At 40.4% G+C, this 16,904-nt stretch overlaps 1 protein-coding gene across 7 annotated transcripts in view; it reads left to right on the forward strand.

Moving 5' to 3' along the window:
* The window catches only part of LOC117512625 (IQ motif and SEC7 domain-containing protein 1-like), a 364,856-nt gene that overhangs the window by 324,530 nt on the left and 23,422 nt on the right, over positions 1-16,904 (forward strand). For all 7 annotated transcript variants that reach the window (XM_034172769.1, XM_034172770.1, XM_034172775.1 and 4 more), the window contains 4 exons: positions 862-984; positions 1,950-2,116; positions 3,262-3,401; positions 7,772-7,801. In XM_034172769.1, the coding sequence (XP_034028660.1) occupies positions 862-984; positions 1,950-2,116; positions 3,262-3,401; positions 7,772-7,801 (460 nt within the window). The remainder of the gene's footprint in view (positions 1-861; positions 985-1,949; positions 2,117-3,261; positions 3,402-7,771; positions 7,802-16,904) is intronic.

A 16,904-nucleotide genomic window follows, 5' to 3' on the forward strand; every position in this document is an offset into this window, starting at 1 on the left:
CATGTGTTCCTTCCACATTTTCTCTCAATGCTACAAGTCATTAGAGGACATGTCAAAATGTGCCGATGTCCAGATTGTCCACATCACTAAAGTTATTAATTTGTTAGGTAATAGGAATTTTTTCAAGTGACTACATCTGTCAAGATCCCAAACAAGCCATTTAAAAAAAAAAGTTCAGGATTTCTGCTTCTTTAAGCACATCCTCCCTGACTGGTGCTATGTTCAATGCATAGCCTTCTAACGGGTTTGTCTTTGTAAAATGCAAAGATGCGGTCACCTTGTTGAGGACAAAATTTCCTGGGAAACAACACTATTCTTTTCCTCATGAAAATCTAACCCTTGACCCCAATGGCCTTGACCTTCACCTGAATGATTGACCTTTGGCTAACCTTGTCAGGACATTTCCAGAAGCCGCCTACGTATGTGTGTTGTTTGGTCCAAATCGAGTTGAAAATCATATTCCTTGACCCCAGTGACCTTGACATTTGCTAAATTCAACTGTTGAAGAGAAATTCTGCAGTCGACTTCACCCACATGCTAAGTTTAGGAGAAATCAATCAAACCTTCACTTGCATTCCGGGTTTGATAGAAATTGGCCAAATGGCTTGAGAGGAGTAAGGGAACAAAGAGACAAACAAACAGATAAAGACTGCTCCCATTGTTATGAGATACATGTGTGAAATAGGCTAACGATTACACACCCTCGGCACTGCCAAGGTCAGGATGAATCCTCATCACGTATTCTCTGAAAAATGAATGTTTTAGTTTGATGTCCGACAGAACTGTCCCATCTTTGACTTTTGAAGTGTGTGATTTACTTCTTGTTTGTTGTTGTTTTTTTCCTTCGTGTGTGCGTGCCAGCTGTGTGGTAGATGAAATGGACTTCCAGGGCATGGAGCTGGATGAGGCTCTTAGGAAATTTCAAAACCACATTCGTGTCCAGGGGGAGGCCCAGAAGGTAGAGCGGCTCATCGAAGCCTTCAGGTCCGATCACACGCTGAGAGACATCACATCATATGAGCCCGATCAGTAACCCTACGGTTAGATTAGCTACATATCAGGCGACAAGCAGTTGACATTTGTCACTTGATGGGAATTTCTGGGGCGTGGCCAGCTCGTGGCTACTTGGCGTTTACTGTCTACCATGTTTAATGACAGATTATAAAGAATGGGAAAACCCAACACTGTCACTGAGATTTTTCCTCATTGCTTGACTGCGCAATGGACCCAAAGTTCGCTTGATTTGTTTCAGTCTTTCATTGAGGTTCCTGTATCGCAGGTTAGTGTTGAAACATCGCCGTAAGAAGTCTTCAGATGTGTTATAGTGTTACAAAAACAGCACTTTCAGATTTAGAAGTGTTTATTTCTTGCTAACCTTTACAAAGTATATGAGGAAAAAAGGCTAAATATATTAGATTTATACAGAAATAAGCTGTTTCAGCGCATTTTCCACCATCTTGGTTTGTTTTGTTCGATAGAGCAGCCAGCTGACGTTGTGCTGCGATTTGTCTCGGATTGGCAGTCGCTGTGTCTTGACGCTCAGAATTTGCAAAAAAATGGACTTCTGTTTTTGCCATACTTAGCTGGTGGTTTAGCAAATGTCTGTTGTCACTGCGAAATGCTCACTTTGATTGAAAATAAATGGCAAGTCGTTAGTTGCTGTCGCTTGTAGCTAATGTGACCATAGGGTAATCACACTCAATGTCCCGAGGACAAAAATACAAAAGGATCAATATTCGCTTCCAGAACCACACAAAAATTTTATTTGAACTTTTTATAATTTTTTGAAATATCTCAGCTGCTGCCGTGACAGTTATCACTGCATAAGGGGAACCGCCTCTGGTTTCACTTCTGTTTTCTCTTGGCAGTGTCAAAAAAACTTCTTCATAGTAATAATAATTTGTGCAAGTTCAGATGTGTGAATGTCATCTCCCTCTTCATGTCTGCAGCCAGCGCTACTGCATCTGTAACCCCACTGTGGTGCGACAGTTCAGGAACCCTGACACCATCTTCATCCTGGCCTTCGCCATCATCCTCCTCAACACTGACATGTACAGCCCCAACGTCAAGCCTGAGAGGAAGATGAAGCTGGAGGACTTCATCAAGAATTTGCGAGGTTGTAACTGTTATGAGTCATGTTGATATGCAACAGCACGTCATAAATGAGTTGCTGATGTGCAACAGACGCTATATTTCTGGTTACATTCTAAAACTGATCATAAATGTATATTCTAAACTATATTACAAGCCTGATGTTTGACAAGCTGTTTATGACAATATATTTAATATCTAATAATATATATATTAATGGTCCATGGGCCATTAATAAATATATGCGTATTTAATAATGGCCCACAGGTAACCTGCGGTACCATTACTGTCCACCAGGGGGATACAACCTACACATTGAAAATCACCACTATAATGAATTGGAAAAGCAGTGACTCAGCATAAGTTCAACATGAGATATGTGATCAATTTCAAATTGAGTTAAGTTACTGGTCAACCTCTTCTAAACTACCCATTTTATCTTGCGTAGCAACACGGCAGCCAGCTTGATGTCCAATGTAAACAAATACCAGGGATTGTTTTTGCTGATACAATATGACAAGATTTTTTAATACGAAAAATGTTTTATCCACATCAGTGGCAGCTACGTAGACATCAAACGACTGGGTTTTATGGTAAAAGCACCACATTTTGCACAGACATTGTTTGAATTGAATTTAAAAATAATAATAATCCAAGATGGCCGCCATCCTGTTCCTGAATATATATACATATATATATATATATATATATATATATATATATATATATATATATACGTATATATATATATATATATATACGTATATATATATATATATATATATATACGTATATATATATATATATATATATACGTATATATATATATATATATATATACGTATATATATATATATATATATACGTATATATATATATATATATATACGTATATATATATATATATATATATATATATATATATATATATATATATATATATATATATATATACGTATATATATATATATACGTATATATATATATATATATATAGAAAACACACAAAGTGTTAGATTTATATAAGTGTTAAATACCATATTACGTATGGTAATATTGTATTTATTACCATACCTCATATAATCATATGGGTCTGTGTGGCTCATCTCTGTGTTTACTGTGTTCTGCATTTTGAACGCTACACTAATTCAGCTAATTCCTGTGCACCAGGTGTGGATGATGGTGAGGACATTCCCCGGGAGACTTTGGTTGGCATCTATGAAAGGATCCACAAGCGAGAGCTGAAGACCAATGAAGATCACGTGTCACAGGTGCAGAAGGTTGAGAAGCTCATCGTGGGGAAGAAACCAGTGAGTCATGTTCAACATCAAACCTGATTCTTACTCACTGATCTCATTGAAAGATGTGATCAAAGTCTCTGAGACGTCTTTCATACATACTAATGTGTTGACATGTGTTGTGTTTTAACTAGAAAAGCACTCACTAGAGTGCATACCTCTTTGGTTTGTAAAAATTGGCTAATTACTTTTTGAATAATTCTGCTAATAACACGACAGACAGATGGGCACACACATAACCTTCTTAGAAGAGGCACTTTGATTAGCGCTGTTGTGCTAAATGTACCAAGAATCAGTAGGAGGATTAAAAAAAAAAGCTGAAAATCATTTCTCCTGTTGGCATAGACAAACACTCTGTGGACCATGGTCTAGTCTGTGCATGACTTGAGCATGATGAATGAAGCCTGAACACACCCCCATCTTAGAGCTACACTTCTTAGATCATGGGTGCCCAAGTTCAGTCCTCGAGATCTACCTTCTTGACACTCTTAGTTGTCTCCCTGCTTCAACAAATCAAATCAAATTAATTTTATTTATATAGCGCCAAATCACAACAAACAGTTGCCCCAAGGCGCCTTATATTGTAAGGCAAGGCCATACAATAATTACGGACACCAACAACACACCTGAATCCAATGAAAGATTCGTTAGCAGGCTTATAATGAGCCTTTCATTGGATTCAGGTGTGTTGGAGCAGGGAGACAATTAAGAGTGTCAGGAAGGTAGATCTCGAGGACCGAACTTGGGCACCCCTGTCTTAGATGATGCGCTAGGACAATTAACCACACAGCAAGCCATATTGGGCAGTGCAGTCTCGTTTGAGGACAGCGCTAAAGGGTTAAAATATGACGCATATGATGCAATAATCCTACATCCGGGGACAGCCCTCTCCGAGTTTTTGGGCGAATCACAAAACAAAGTGTGCAGGGGTGGTGGCCAAGTGGTTAATGCGCTTGGTTTCAGTTCAGAAGTTCCAATTCAACATGCAGATCCACTTTGGATTTGCAGTGGCGACCCCGAGTGCAAACAAGGGAGCAGCCGAAGGGACTTACTTACATGGCAAACAAAGTAAAAATGCAAAGAAGAAGTGATGATGCAGTGGAAAGTGGCCATCTGCTGCGTTTTTTTATGACCCGAAGCTCAAACGTCTTGATGCGGTTGTGTAGGCGAGAGAATTCAGCTCCTCTGGTTAGCTGTGTAGGCTAACAATTACTGCCACGACCTCTCCCATTTGCTCTTCCCTCCTCCACTGGGAACTGAAAAAAACCTTGACTTTTTGCAACTGCTTCGGTGATTGCAGGTGAAAGCAGAACAATATACCATTTATCTGTGTGAAGCTATGCTATTTTAGTATTGCGCACCAGGAGGCTGTGCCCACAAATGGTCAAATCCCATGATATCATGCAGGGGTTCAAACGAGACTGCGCTGCCCTATTGTTACAGATATTTGCAATAAAATGCTCAGAAAAGACAGACACAGTCATACATAACAGCGAGCAGCCACTGGTAGTGGTTTCTGCTCTGATCTCTGCTGACATCACACACCATCTGTCATTCAGAGCAATCACACCCCTAATTATTCACAAATTTGTTAAACTAGTGAGTTATAAAAACAATCACCCCCTGTGTGGTTGTCATGGAGGAGAAACTAGCTATAGAAACCAAAACAATTTTTGTACCAGGCTGCAAACATGTTATTTCTGCTGTAAAGTTCCACATTTTACCATGGACTTCTATGAGAAGCAATTCCTTTTTGGAGTCAGCCTCAAGCTGGCATTCATAGAATTGCACGATTTTCCACTTCTGGGTTTGCTTTGTTTTGGACAACCAAAGGATGGGGCTTGGCTGTTGGCTAGAGGTGGGCAATACCGGGAATTTTGGTATTGATCCTAGACCATGTAAATACAGGCCCAGTATTGATACCGATACCGATACTTTTTCATATTTAAGCTTCATAGACCCAAAGGATCCAAAAGACCTAGGATAGAATTTTACCAAACATTGTACATGACAACAAAATACTTTATTATCACAATCAACATTTTTGTTTAAAAAAAATCACTCAACACAACTTAAAACAAAATCTCCTGAGGTAGAGGGCTGACAAATCACAATACAAGGCTGCGCTGCTCCATGTTGTGTGACACAGCGCAGTGCTGCTCTCTTGTGTGCAGCAGTCAGTGCGTGCAGGAGAGAACAAAAGCTTGAGTATCGATCTTTTTACATGAGGATCGTTCAATATCAGTACCAGTGTTGGTATTGATATTATCGATATTAGGATCGATCCGCCCACCTCTACTTTTGGCCGATATCATTTAACAAACCGAACGCCCTCAAGAGGCATCATCCAGCACTGCAGTCTGATAAAGAATAATAACCACTAGCCACTTTTAACCAGTGCCAGCTGCGTTTATGTGAACAGCAGTGTTGCATGCTATGAATTTCTTCCTGTTTTAATATGGTCCCTTGTATTGTAGCTGCGAGCTGCTTTTCAGTCCTGCTCTGCAGGAGATGATGCCTCTCTCGTGTACATGAAGGGTAAAAACATTATTAAAGCGGATAGCCTCGGGGAGAAGCTCGTCCTGCACGCCTGGCTTTGCCTCTCTCTGTGTTTAGTGGGACAGGATCTCTTCTGCCCTGCCAGTAATGGTTGAATGTACTGAAGAAGTGATCCCTCGTCACCATTTAGCTGTAAAGTTAAAAGCTCTGGAACACATTCAGTGAATGTTTTAGCATAAAAACTACGCTGGAATTCCTACAATATTCAACTCCCCTGTGGTTCGAAGTGAACTGCTGGGGGAAGATCTGTTTTCATTCCAACATTAGATTATTACAGAATTGTTTGAGTCCAGCAGCAGAGAAATAGATACATGCTATTTACAGAGTCTAAGAAATGGATCTTCATTAATGATTTAATGTAGACAAGTTTATATATAGTCGGACACAGATTTGAATCAGTAATATGCGCACATCATCAGGGATGAAAAATGTCTACTTTTTGGCAGATTTCTGCTTTTTGCCAGTTGCCTGGGTCATTTATTAGATCAGAATTGTTCAGTAGGAAGCGTTAAGTGCTGTGCTTTTCGATCAGGCAGGTTTTGGGCAGCCTCGGGGCTCTTGAAGTAAAGCTGTTTTATTTTCGCTTTATCTTAATTTTCCCCCGCTAAAACCCTAAAGAGCATAAGTCTGAGAGTAATATTTACCTTTTTATGTTAAACTGACCTGTTATGGAACTACATCTATCTTCTGAAATAGTTGATAGATGTAGTTTATAACTTAAAAAGGGGTGCGATGCTAACGCATTAGCATGTCTATGGCATTTTAAAGAGTCCAATGTATTACAAATTGTAATTTTATAAATGTATTTTTATTTATATATTAATAATAATAGCAACAACAACAATAATAGTAATGCTACAATACAGTTTTAGAGAAAGAGACAAAAAGAACCTTATAAAACAAAATACAACACAAAAGATAAAACCAACTAACAGTGAACATAAATAAATAAATATAGAAATAAATAACTGTTTCCTGTGAACACCTTGTGACTCTTACACCTCCACTTCATCCTTGGTTTATTTAAGTTTAATGACTATTTGTTTAGGTCAAACCATATTTTCAAGTTCTTAATTTCTTCAGTGATTTCCTCCAGAACTATCTGCCAAGCTAGAAAACTGCTGCATCCTAGTAAGGGCAGAATACTAGAGGTGGGCGGATCGATCCTAATATAGTTTTATTTTATTTTTTTCCTCACCAAAATGGATGCTGCACTCACTGCAGTTTATTGTCTGGAATAAACTGACAATTGTAATTTTGGGTTTCAGCTTTTTTGTTTTTCACCACTTTCATTCCTGCATCATGCAGCTTTCATTTGAGGGTAATTGCATCCAAATGGATAATGTTGTACAGTTCTGTATGGATGGTTTTCCATTTTAAAGTAACTGGACAACCAGCTCATGGGCTGTTTGACAGCAGCGTTTGTGTTGTTCCCTTATTATTTAATTGAGAAGTCTGCAAATTAAAAATTGTGTAATTGATTTCAAGTGTTGGGTAGCTTTTGGAGGTCACAGAACACAGTCATGGCACAGAAAAGATGATGTAAGTCTGACTCATTGGGATTTGGAGGTATTTACGCTCAGTCAAAAGAGGATCAGGTTGTGTTCGTTATTTTCTTTGAATTCTAAAATACTTGAAGGTGAAGTAAATAAATGTTGTAAATGCCTAAATATATTTGGACCTAACTGTTGTTTTATCGTTTTTGAGGTCAAGTAGGAGAAACTGCATTTTTCTTATTTATCTCCTTACATATTTGATAAAGTGGTATCATAAATTCTTCTCAGTCAGCTGTGTGTAACATCTCGTGTTTTGTCTCTTTTTAGATTGGATCGCTCCATCATGGTCTGGGATGTGTAAGTAGACCAAGTTTTCATAATTCATCATGTATTTGATCATTTTCTTTGTGTGTGTGTGTGTGTGTGTGTGTGTGTGTGTGTGTGTGTACACGCAGTTGTCTTTCTGTCCCTGTGTAGTGCCATTCCACATCATACAGCCAAGACCATAAGTATTTGGACAGTGACACAATTCTTGCAAAGGGTGTCTCCGTGCAGTGGAAGAGAAAGAATTAAAATGTGCTTATAGTGTAGATTACCTTTAATTCATATGATTTAATGAAAATATTGCAGTAACCACCCTGAAACAAGCAAACATTGTGTTGAAGTTCTTGTCTTGCCTCTGCAATTGATATATATGGCAAACTGTTTTAAATATATTTGTGTTTTCTTACTGAAAATATTTATGCGGCCCCCTTCATTATTACCTCCGCCAAGGAAGTGTTTGTCTGTTTGTGAACAGCCTGTATTTTTCATGTATTATTAAAATCCCTATCCTTTAATATTGAACGAATATTCAAAAATTCATAACTGTCAAAAAGTTCGAATTTCTTTAATATGTGGGAGGATTATGTAGGATGCTATCCTGTATCGACTGACAAAGTTTGATCCAGATCTGATCCACATTGCAGATTTTGTGGTCATTTAAATTTAACATTGAAAACCCCATTTAGTGTATATTTTGTATTATATCTTAAACAAATGTGTCCCAATCACTCTCATATTTGAAAGTGTGGTGCAGACTGGCACTCACTATCACCTGGTTAAGTTTGATTGAAATCTGATGTGGATTGTGGATTTTGTGGACATTTGAATTTAATATTCAAAAGCCCGTTTCAAGTATATTTTGCATTATATCTTAAACAGATGTGTCACAATCACTCTCATATTTGAAACTGTGGTGCAGATTGGCACTCACTGTCGCCTGGTTAAGTTTGATTGAAATCTGATGTGGATTGTGGATTTTGTGGACATTTGAATTTAAGATTCAAAAGCCCATTTCAAGTATATTTTGCATTATATCTTAAACAAATGTGTCCCAATCACTCTCATATTTGAAACTGTGGTGCAGACTGGCACTCACTGTCACCTGGCTAAGTTTGATTGAAATCTGATGTGGATTGTGGATTTTGTGGACATTTGAATTTAATATTGAAAAGCCCATTTGGTGTACATTTTGCTTTATAGCTCAATCAAAAGTGCCTCAGTCACGCTCATTATTCTATTATGGATTTACCTACACCACCAAAATTGGATGGAGGTTCCAATTTTAAGCCTGTCTATCTTCCAGTTATCAGTCGGAAACAAAGTGCCAAAAGCAAAAATTGTGAATAGTACAGATAACCAATGTTCTCTGAAAATTATGTGAAAAAGAATTCAGAAACTGAAAAAGTTGAAAAAAAAAAAAAAAAAAAACCCTGACAACACCTGGTGAAGCAGTAAGCAAGTAATAATGACTGCATTGGGGCCCAGGACTGAATAAGCACCCGTAATACTTTTGTTGTTGTTGTTGGTTTTTTTTTTTGTTTTGGTTTTTTTTTGTCAAGTAAATTTTCCGGCATGTAAAATGTTGTGCAGAATATGGTTTTGCTTTGTTATATGTTACGTTACAGAAGCTGAACACCCTCAGAGTTTGTGATTTGCATGGAAAGCTGAATTAGCCAGAGTACTCATTCCCACCCATCCGCATCAAATTCATGATGTCAGTTAGCTAGCCAGTGGGTCTGAAAAATTTACTTAAGTAAATCCATTAAAAATTTCTCAAAAAACTCAGCCACATGGGGTGTGCAGCCAGTACATTCTGAGTGCCGGTCCCAAGCCCGGATAAATGAGGAGGGTTGCGTCAGGAAGGGCATCCGGCGTAAAAGAAGCCAACCCAACTATGCAGACTCAGAATCGAATTCCCATACCGGATCGGTCGCGGCCCGGGTTAACAACGTCCGCCACCGGTGCTATTGCCCAACAGGGTGCCGGTGGAAATTGGGCTACTGCTGGGCGAAGACGACGAAGAAGAGGAGGAAAACGTTGCCACGAACAGCGGGAGAAGAAGAAAACTAGAAGGGTGGAAATGAGAGTGGGGACTTTGAATGTTGGTAGTATGACTGGTAAAGGGAGAGAGCTAGCTGATATGATGGAGAGGAGAAAGGTAGACATATTGTGTGTGCAAGAGACCAAGTGGAAGGGAAGTAAGAACAGGAGCATCGGCGGTGGGTACAAATTGTTGTACCATGGTGAGGACAGGAAGAGAAATGGTGTTGGGGTCATTTTAAAGGAAGAGTATGTTAAAAGTGTGTTGGAGGTTAAGCGAGTGTCTGACAGGGTGATGAGTGTGAAGTTGGAAATTGAAGGGGTGATGATGAATATCATCAGTGTATATGCCCCACAGGTAGGTTGTGAGATGAAGGAGAAAGAAGATTTCTGGAGTGTGTTAGATGAGGTGGTGGAGAGTGTGCCCAAGCATGAAAGAGTGGTGATAGGAGCAGACTTCAATGGGCATGTTGGTGAAGGGAACAGAGGTGATGAGGAAGTAATGGGTAGATATGGTATCAAGGATAGGAATGGGGAAGGACAGATGGTAGTTGATTTTGCAAAAAGGATGGAAATGGCTGTGGTGAATACCTACTTTAAGAAAAGGGAGGAGCACAGGGTAACATATAAGAGTGGAGGAAGGTGCACACAGGTGGACTACATTCTTTATAGGAGATGCAAGCTAAAAGAAATCACAGACTGTAAGGTGGTAGCAGGAGAGAGTGTCACTAGACAGCATAGGATGGTTGTTTGTAGGATGACTTTAGAGGTAAAGAAGAAGAAGAGAGTGAGAGCTCAACAAAGGATCAGATGGTGGAAGCTGAAGGAGGAAGACTGTTGTGTGAAATTTAGCGAGCAGGTGAGAGAAGCACTGGTTGGAGGGGAAGCAATTTTGAACAGCTGGAAAAGTACTGCAGATGTGGTGAGGGAGACAGCTAGAGCAGTACTGGGTATGACATCTGGACAGTGGAAGGAAGACAAGGAGACTTGGTGGTGGAATGAAGAGGTCCAGGAAAGCATAAGGAGAAAGAGGTTGGCGAAAAAGTTTTGGGATAGTCGGAGAGATGAAGAAAGTAGACAGGAGTACAAGGAGATGCGGCGTAAGGCGAAAAGAGAAGTGGCAAAAGCAAAGCAAAAGGCATATTGCGAGCTGTACAAGAAGTTGAATAGTAAGGAAGGAGAAAAGGACTTGTACCAATTGGCCAGACAAAGGGACAGAGTTGGAAAGGATGTGCAGCAGGCTAGGGTGGTAAAAGATGCACATGGTAATGTGCTGACAAGTGAGGAGTGTGTGCTGAGAAGGTGGAGGGAATATTTTGAAGAGCTGATGAATAAAGAAAATGAGCGAGAGAAAAGGCTGGATGATGTGGTGAGAGTAAATCAGGAAGTACAAGAGATTAGCAAGGAAGAAGTGAGGGCTGCTATGAAGAGGATGAAGAGTGGAAAGGCAGTTGGTCCAGATGACATTCCAGTGGAGGCATGGAAATGTCTAGGAGAAATGGCAGTAGAGTTTCTAACCAGATTGTTTAATAAAATCTTAGAAAGTGAGAGGATGCCTGAGGAGTGGAGACGAAGTGTGCTGGTTCCTGTTTTCAAAAACAAGGGTGATGTGCAGAGCTGCAGTAACTACAGAGGCATAAAGCTGATCAGCCACAGCATGAAGTTATGGGAAAGAGTAGTAGAAGCTAGGCTTAGAAAACAGGTGAAGATCTGTGAGCAGCAATATGGTTTCATGCTGAGAAAGAGCACTACAGATGCGATGTTTTCTCTGAGAATACTGTTGGAAAAGTACAGAGAAGGACAGAAAGAGTTACATTGTGTGTTTGTGGACTTAGAAAAAGCTTATGATAGGGTGCCAAGAGAAGAGTTGTGGTATTGTATGAGGAAGTCTGGAGTGGCAGAGAAGTATGTTAGGGTAGTGCAGGACATGTACAAGAACAGTGTGACAGCGGTGAGATGCGCAGTCAGAATGACAGACTCATTCAAGGTGGAGGTGGGATTACACCAAGGATCAGCTCTGAGTCCTTTCTTGTTTGCAGTGGTGATTGACAGGTTGACGGATGAGATCAGACAGGAGTCCCCATGGACTATGATGTTTGCAGATGACATTATGATCTGTAGTGAGAGTAGAGAGCAAGTTGAGTCTAGTCTGGAGAAGTGGAGATATGCTTTGGAGAGAAGGGGAATGAAAGACTGAGTACATGTGTGTGAATGAGAGGGAGCCCAGTGGAATTGTGCAGTTACAAGGAGTAGAAGTGGTGAAAGTAGATGAGTTTAAATATTTGGGGTCAACTGTTCAACGTAATGGAGAGTGTGGTAGAGAGGTGAAGAAGAGAGTGCAGGCAGGGTGGAGTGGGTGGAGAAAGGTGGCAGGAGTGATTTGTGACCGAAGAATATCAGCAAGAGTGAAGGGGAAAGTTTACAAAACAGTAGTGAGACCAGTTATGTTGTACGGCTTAGAGACGGTGGCACTAATAAAAAGACAGGAGGCAGAGCTGGAGGTGGCAGAGCTGAAGATGTTGAGATTCTCTTTGGGAGTGACAAGAATGGACAAGATTAGGAATGAACATATCAGAGGGACACCTCAGGTGGGACGGTTTGGAGACAGTCAGAGAGGCGAGATTGAGATGGTTTGGACATGTGCAGAGGAGGGACCCAGGGTATATAGGGAGAAGGATGCTGAGGATGGATCCACCAGGCAGGAGGAGAAGAGGGAGACCAAAGAGGAGATTCACGGATGTGCTGAGAGAGGACATGCAGGTGGTTGGTGTGACAGAGGAAGATACAGAGGACAGGGTGAGATGGAAACGATTGATCTGCTGTGGCGACCCCTAACGGGAACAGCCGAAAGACGAAGAAGAAGAAATCCATTAAAAATTTCTGCATATTCAGCTCTGAAATTTTGGGTTGTGATAGCTACAGGTGAAGGCCACTGAACCTCCTATTTTAGGCCATGCCAGCATCTTTTACAATGCAAAATAATAAAATAAAGTCAGACAGGCTCATCAAGCTGCATGTGAAGACTTGTTGGTAATCAAAAGGTCTTGATGGCCACTAGTGGTTGGCTCTCACTGCGGTATTGTATTACTTCCTGTTCCGGAGCACAGCGGTGTTTTTCTGTATCTGTTAGCTGTTTAATCTGCGCAGTTAGATTGATCTAGTTATCTAGATTACGATTTGTTTCCCAGTGTAATCTTTACGTGCCTTAACTAAAGCACTCCTTCTGCTGAATCACCTCTAAATTATTTACACATTATTCACTTTGCGTGTTTTTAGGAATCCGCTAGCTTAGCGTAGCTACTAGCTCTTAGCCAATTTAGCATGGCGGCTTCTCCTGTCTCTCCCGCACTTTTCTGCTCTGGGTGTGAAATGTTTAGTTATTCCTCGGCCTCCTTTAGCAGTAACGGTACTTGTAATAAGTGTAGCTTATTCGTAGCTTTGGAGGCCAGGCTGGGCGAATTGGAGACTCGGCTCCGCACCGTGGAAAATTCTACAGCTAGCCAGGCCCCTGTAGTCGGTGCGGACCAAGGTAGCTTAGCCGCCGTTAGTTCCCCCCTGGCAGATCCCGAGCAGCCGGGAAAGCAGGCTGACTGGGTGACTGTGAGGAGGAAGCGTAGCCCTAAACAGAAGCCCCGTGTACACCGCCAACCCGTTCACATCTCTAACCGTTTTTCCCCACTCGACGACACACCCGCCGAGGATCAAACTCTGGTTATTGGCGACTCTGTTTTGAGAAATGTGAAGTTAGCGACACCAGCAACCATAGTCAATTGTCTTCCGGGGGCCAGAGCAGGCGACATTGAAGGAAATTTGAAACTGCTGGCTAAGGCTAAGCGTAAATTTGGTAAGATTGTAATTCACGTCGGCAGTAATGACACCCGGTTACGCCAATCGGAGGTCACTAAAATTAACATTAAATCGGTGTGTAACTTTGCAAAAACAATGTCGGACTCTGTAGTTTTCTCTGGGCCCCTCCCCAATCGGACCGGGAGTGACATGTTTAGCCGCATGTTCTCCTTGAATTGCTGGCTGTCTGAGTGGTGTCCAAAAAATGAGGTGGGCTTCATAGATAATTGGCAAAGCTTCTGGGGAAAACCTGGTCTTGTTAGGAGAGACGGCATCCATCCCACTTTGGATGGAGCAGCTCTCATTTCTAGAAATCTGGCCAATTTTCTTAAATCCTCCAAACCGTGACTATCCAGGGTTGGGACCAGGAAGCAGAGTTGTAGTCTTACACACCTCTCTGCAGCTTCTCTCCCCCTGCCATCCCCTCATTACCCCATCCCCGTAGAGACGGTGCCTGCTCCCAGACTACCAATAACCAGCAAAAATCTATTTAAGCATAAAAATTCAAAAAGAAAAAATAATATAGCACCTTCAACTGCACCACAGACTAAAACAGTTAAATGTGGTCTATTAAACATTAGGTCTCTCTCTTCTAAGTCCCTGTTGGTAAATGATATAATAATTGATCAACATATTGATTTATTCTGCCTAACAGAAACCTGGTTACAGCAGGATGAATATGTTAGTTTAAATGAGTCAACACCCCCGAGTCACACTAACTGTCAGAATGCTCGTAGCACGGGCCGGGGCGGAGGATTAGCAGCAATCTTCCATTCCAGCTTATTAATTAATCAAAAACCCAGACAGAGCTTTAATTCATTTGAAAGCTTGTCTCTTAGTCTTGTCCATCCAAATTGGAAGTCCCAAAAACCAGTTTTATTTGTTATTATCTATCGTCCACCTGGTCGTTACTGTGAGTTTCTCTGTGAATTTTCAGACCTTTTGTCTGACTTAGTGCTTAGCTCAGATAAGATAATTATAGTGGGCGATTTTAACATCCACGCAGATGCTGAGAATGACAGCCTCAACACTGCATTTAATCTATTATTAGACTCTATTGGCTTTGCTCAAAAAGTAAATGAGTCCACCCACCACTTTAATCATATCTTAGATCTTGTTCTGACTTATGGTATGGAAATAGAAGACTTAACAGTATTCCCTGAAAACTCCCTTCTGTCTGATCATTTCTTAATAACATTTACATTTACTCTGATGGACTACCCAGCAGTGGGGAATAAGTTTCATTACACTAGAAGTCTTTCAGAAAGCGCTGTAAGTAGGTTTAAGGATATGATTCCTTCTTTATGTTCTCTAATGCCATATACCAACACAGTGCAGAGTAGCTACCTAAACTCTGTAAGGGAGATAGAGTATCTCGTCAGTAGTTTTACATCCTCATTGAAGACAACTTTGGATGCTGTAGCTCCTCTGAAAAAGAGAGCTTTAAATCAGAAGTGTCTGACTCCGTGGTATAACTCACAAACTCGTAGCTTAAAGCAGATAACCCGTAAGTTGGAGAGGAAATGGCGTCTCACTAATTTAGAAGATCTTCACTTAGCCTGGAAAAAGAGTCTGTTGCTCTATAAAAAAGCCCTCCGTAAAGCTAGGACATCTTTCTACTCATCACTAATTGAAGAAAATAAGAACAACCCCAGGTTTCTTTTCAGCACTGTAGCCAGGCTGACAGAGTCAGAGCTCTATTGAGCTGAGTATTCCGTTAACTTTAACTAGTAATGACTTCATGACTTTCTTTGCTAACAAAATTTTAACTATTAGAGAAAAAATTACTCATAACCATCCCAAAGACGTATCGTTATCTTTGGCTGCTTTCAGTGATGCTGGTATTTGGTTAGACTCTTTCTCTCCGATTGTTCTGTCTGAGTTATTTTCATTAGTTACTTCATCCAAACCATCAACATGTTTATTAGACCCCATTCCTACCAGGCTGCTCAAGGAAGCCCTACCATTATTTAATGCTTCGATCTTAAATATGATCAATCTATCTTTGTTAGTTGGCTATGTACCACAGGCTTTTAAGGTGGCAGTAATTAAACCATTACTTAAAAAGCCATCACTTGACCCAGCTATCTTAGCTAATTATAGGCCAATCTCCAACCTTCCTTTTCTCTCAAAAATTCTTGAAAGGGTAGTTGTAAAACAGCTAACTGATCATCTGCAGAGGAATGGTCTATTTGAAGAGTTTCAGTCAGGTTTTAGAATTCATCATAGTACAGAAACAGCATTAGTGAAGGTTACAAATGATCTTCTTATGGCCTCGGACAGTGGACTCATCTCTGTGCTTGTTCTGTTAGACCTCAGTGCTGCTTTTGATACTGTTGACCATAAAATTTTATTACAGAGATTAGAGCATGCCATAGGTATTAAAGGCACTGCGCTGCGGTGGTTTGAATCATATTTGTCTAATAGATTACAATTTGTTCATGTAAATGGGGAATCTTCTTCACAGACTAAAGTTAATTATGGAGTTCCACAAGGTTCTGTGCTAGGACCAATTTTATTCACTTTATACATGCTTCCCTTAGGCAGTATTATTAGACGGTATTGCTTAAATTTTCATTGTTACGCAGATGATACCCAGCTTTATCTATCCATGAAGCCAGAGGACACACACCAATTAGCTAAACTGCAGGATTGTCTTACAGACATAAAGACATGGATGACCTCTAATTTCCTGCTTTTAAACTCAGATAAAACTGAAGTTATTGTACTTGGCCCCACAAATCTTAGAAACATGGTGTCTAACCAGATCCTTACTCTGGATGGCATTACCCTGACCTCTAGTAATACTGTGAGAAATCTTGGAGTTATTTTTGATCAGGATATGTCATTCAAAGCGCATATTAAACAAATATGTAGGACTGCTTTTTTGCATTTACGCAATATCTCTAAAATCAGAAAGGTCTTGTCTCAGAGTGATGCTGAAAAACTAATTCATGCATTTATTTCCTCTAGGCTGGACTATTGTAATTCATTATTATCAGGTTGTCCTAAAAGTTCCCTAAAAAGCCTTCAGTTAATTCAAAATGCTGCAGCTAGAGTACTGACGGGGACTAGAAGGAGAGAGCATATCTCACCCATATTGGCCTCTCTTCATTGGCTTCCTGTTAATTCTAGAATAGAATTTAAAATTCTTCTTCTTACTCATAAGGTTTTGAATAATCAGGTCCCATCTTATCTTAGGGACCTCGTAGTACCATATCACCCCAATAGAGCGCTTCGCTCTCAGACT

This window comes from Thalassophryne amazonica, chromosome 6, assembly GCF_902500255.1.
Source record: "Thalassophryne amazonica chromosome 6, fThaAma1.1, whole genome shotgun sequence".
NCBI lineage: Eukaryota > Metazoa > Chordata > Actinopteri > Batrachoidiformes > Batrachoididae > Thalassophryne > Thalassophryne amazonica.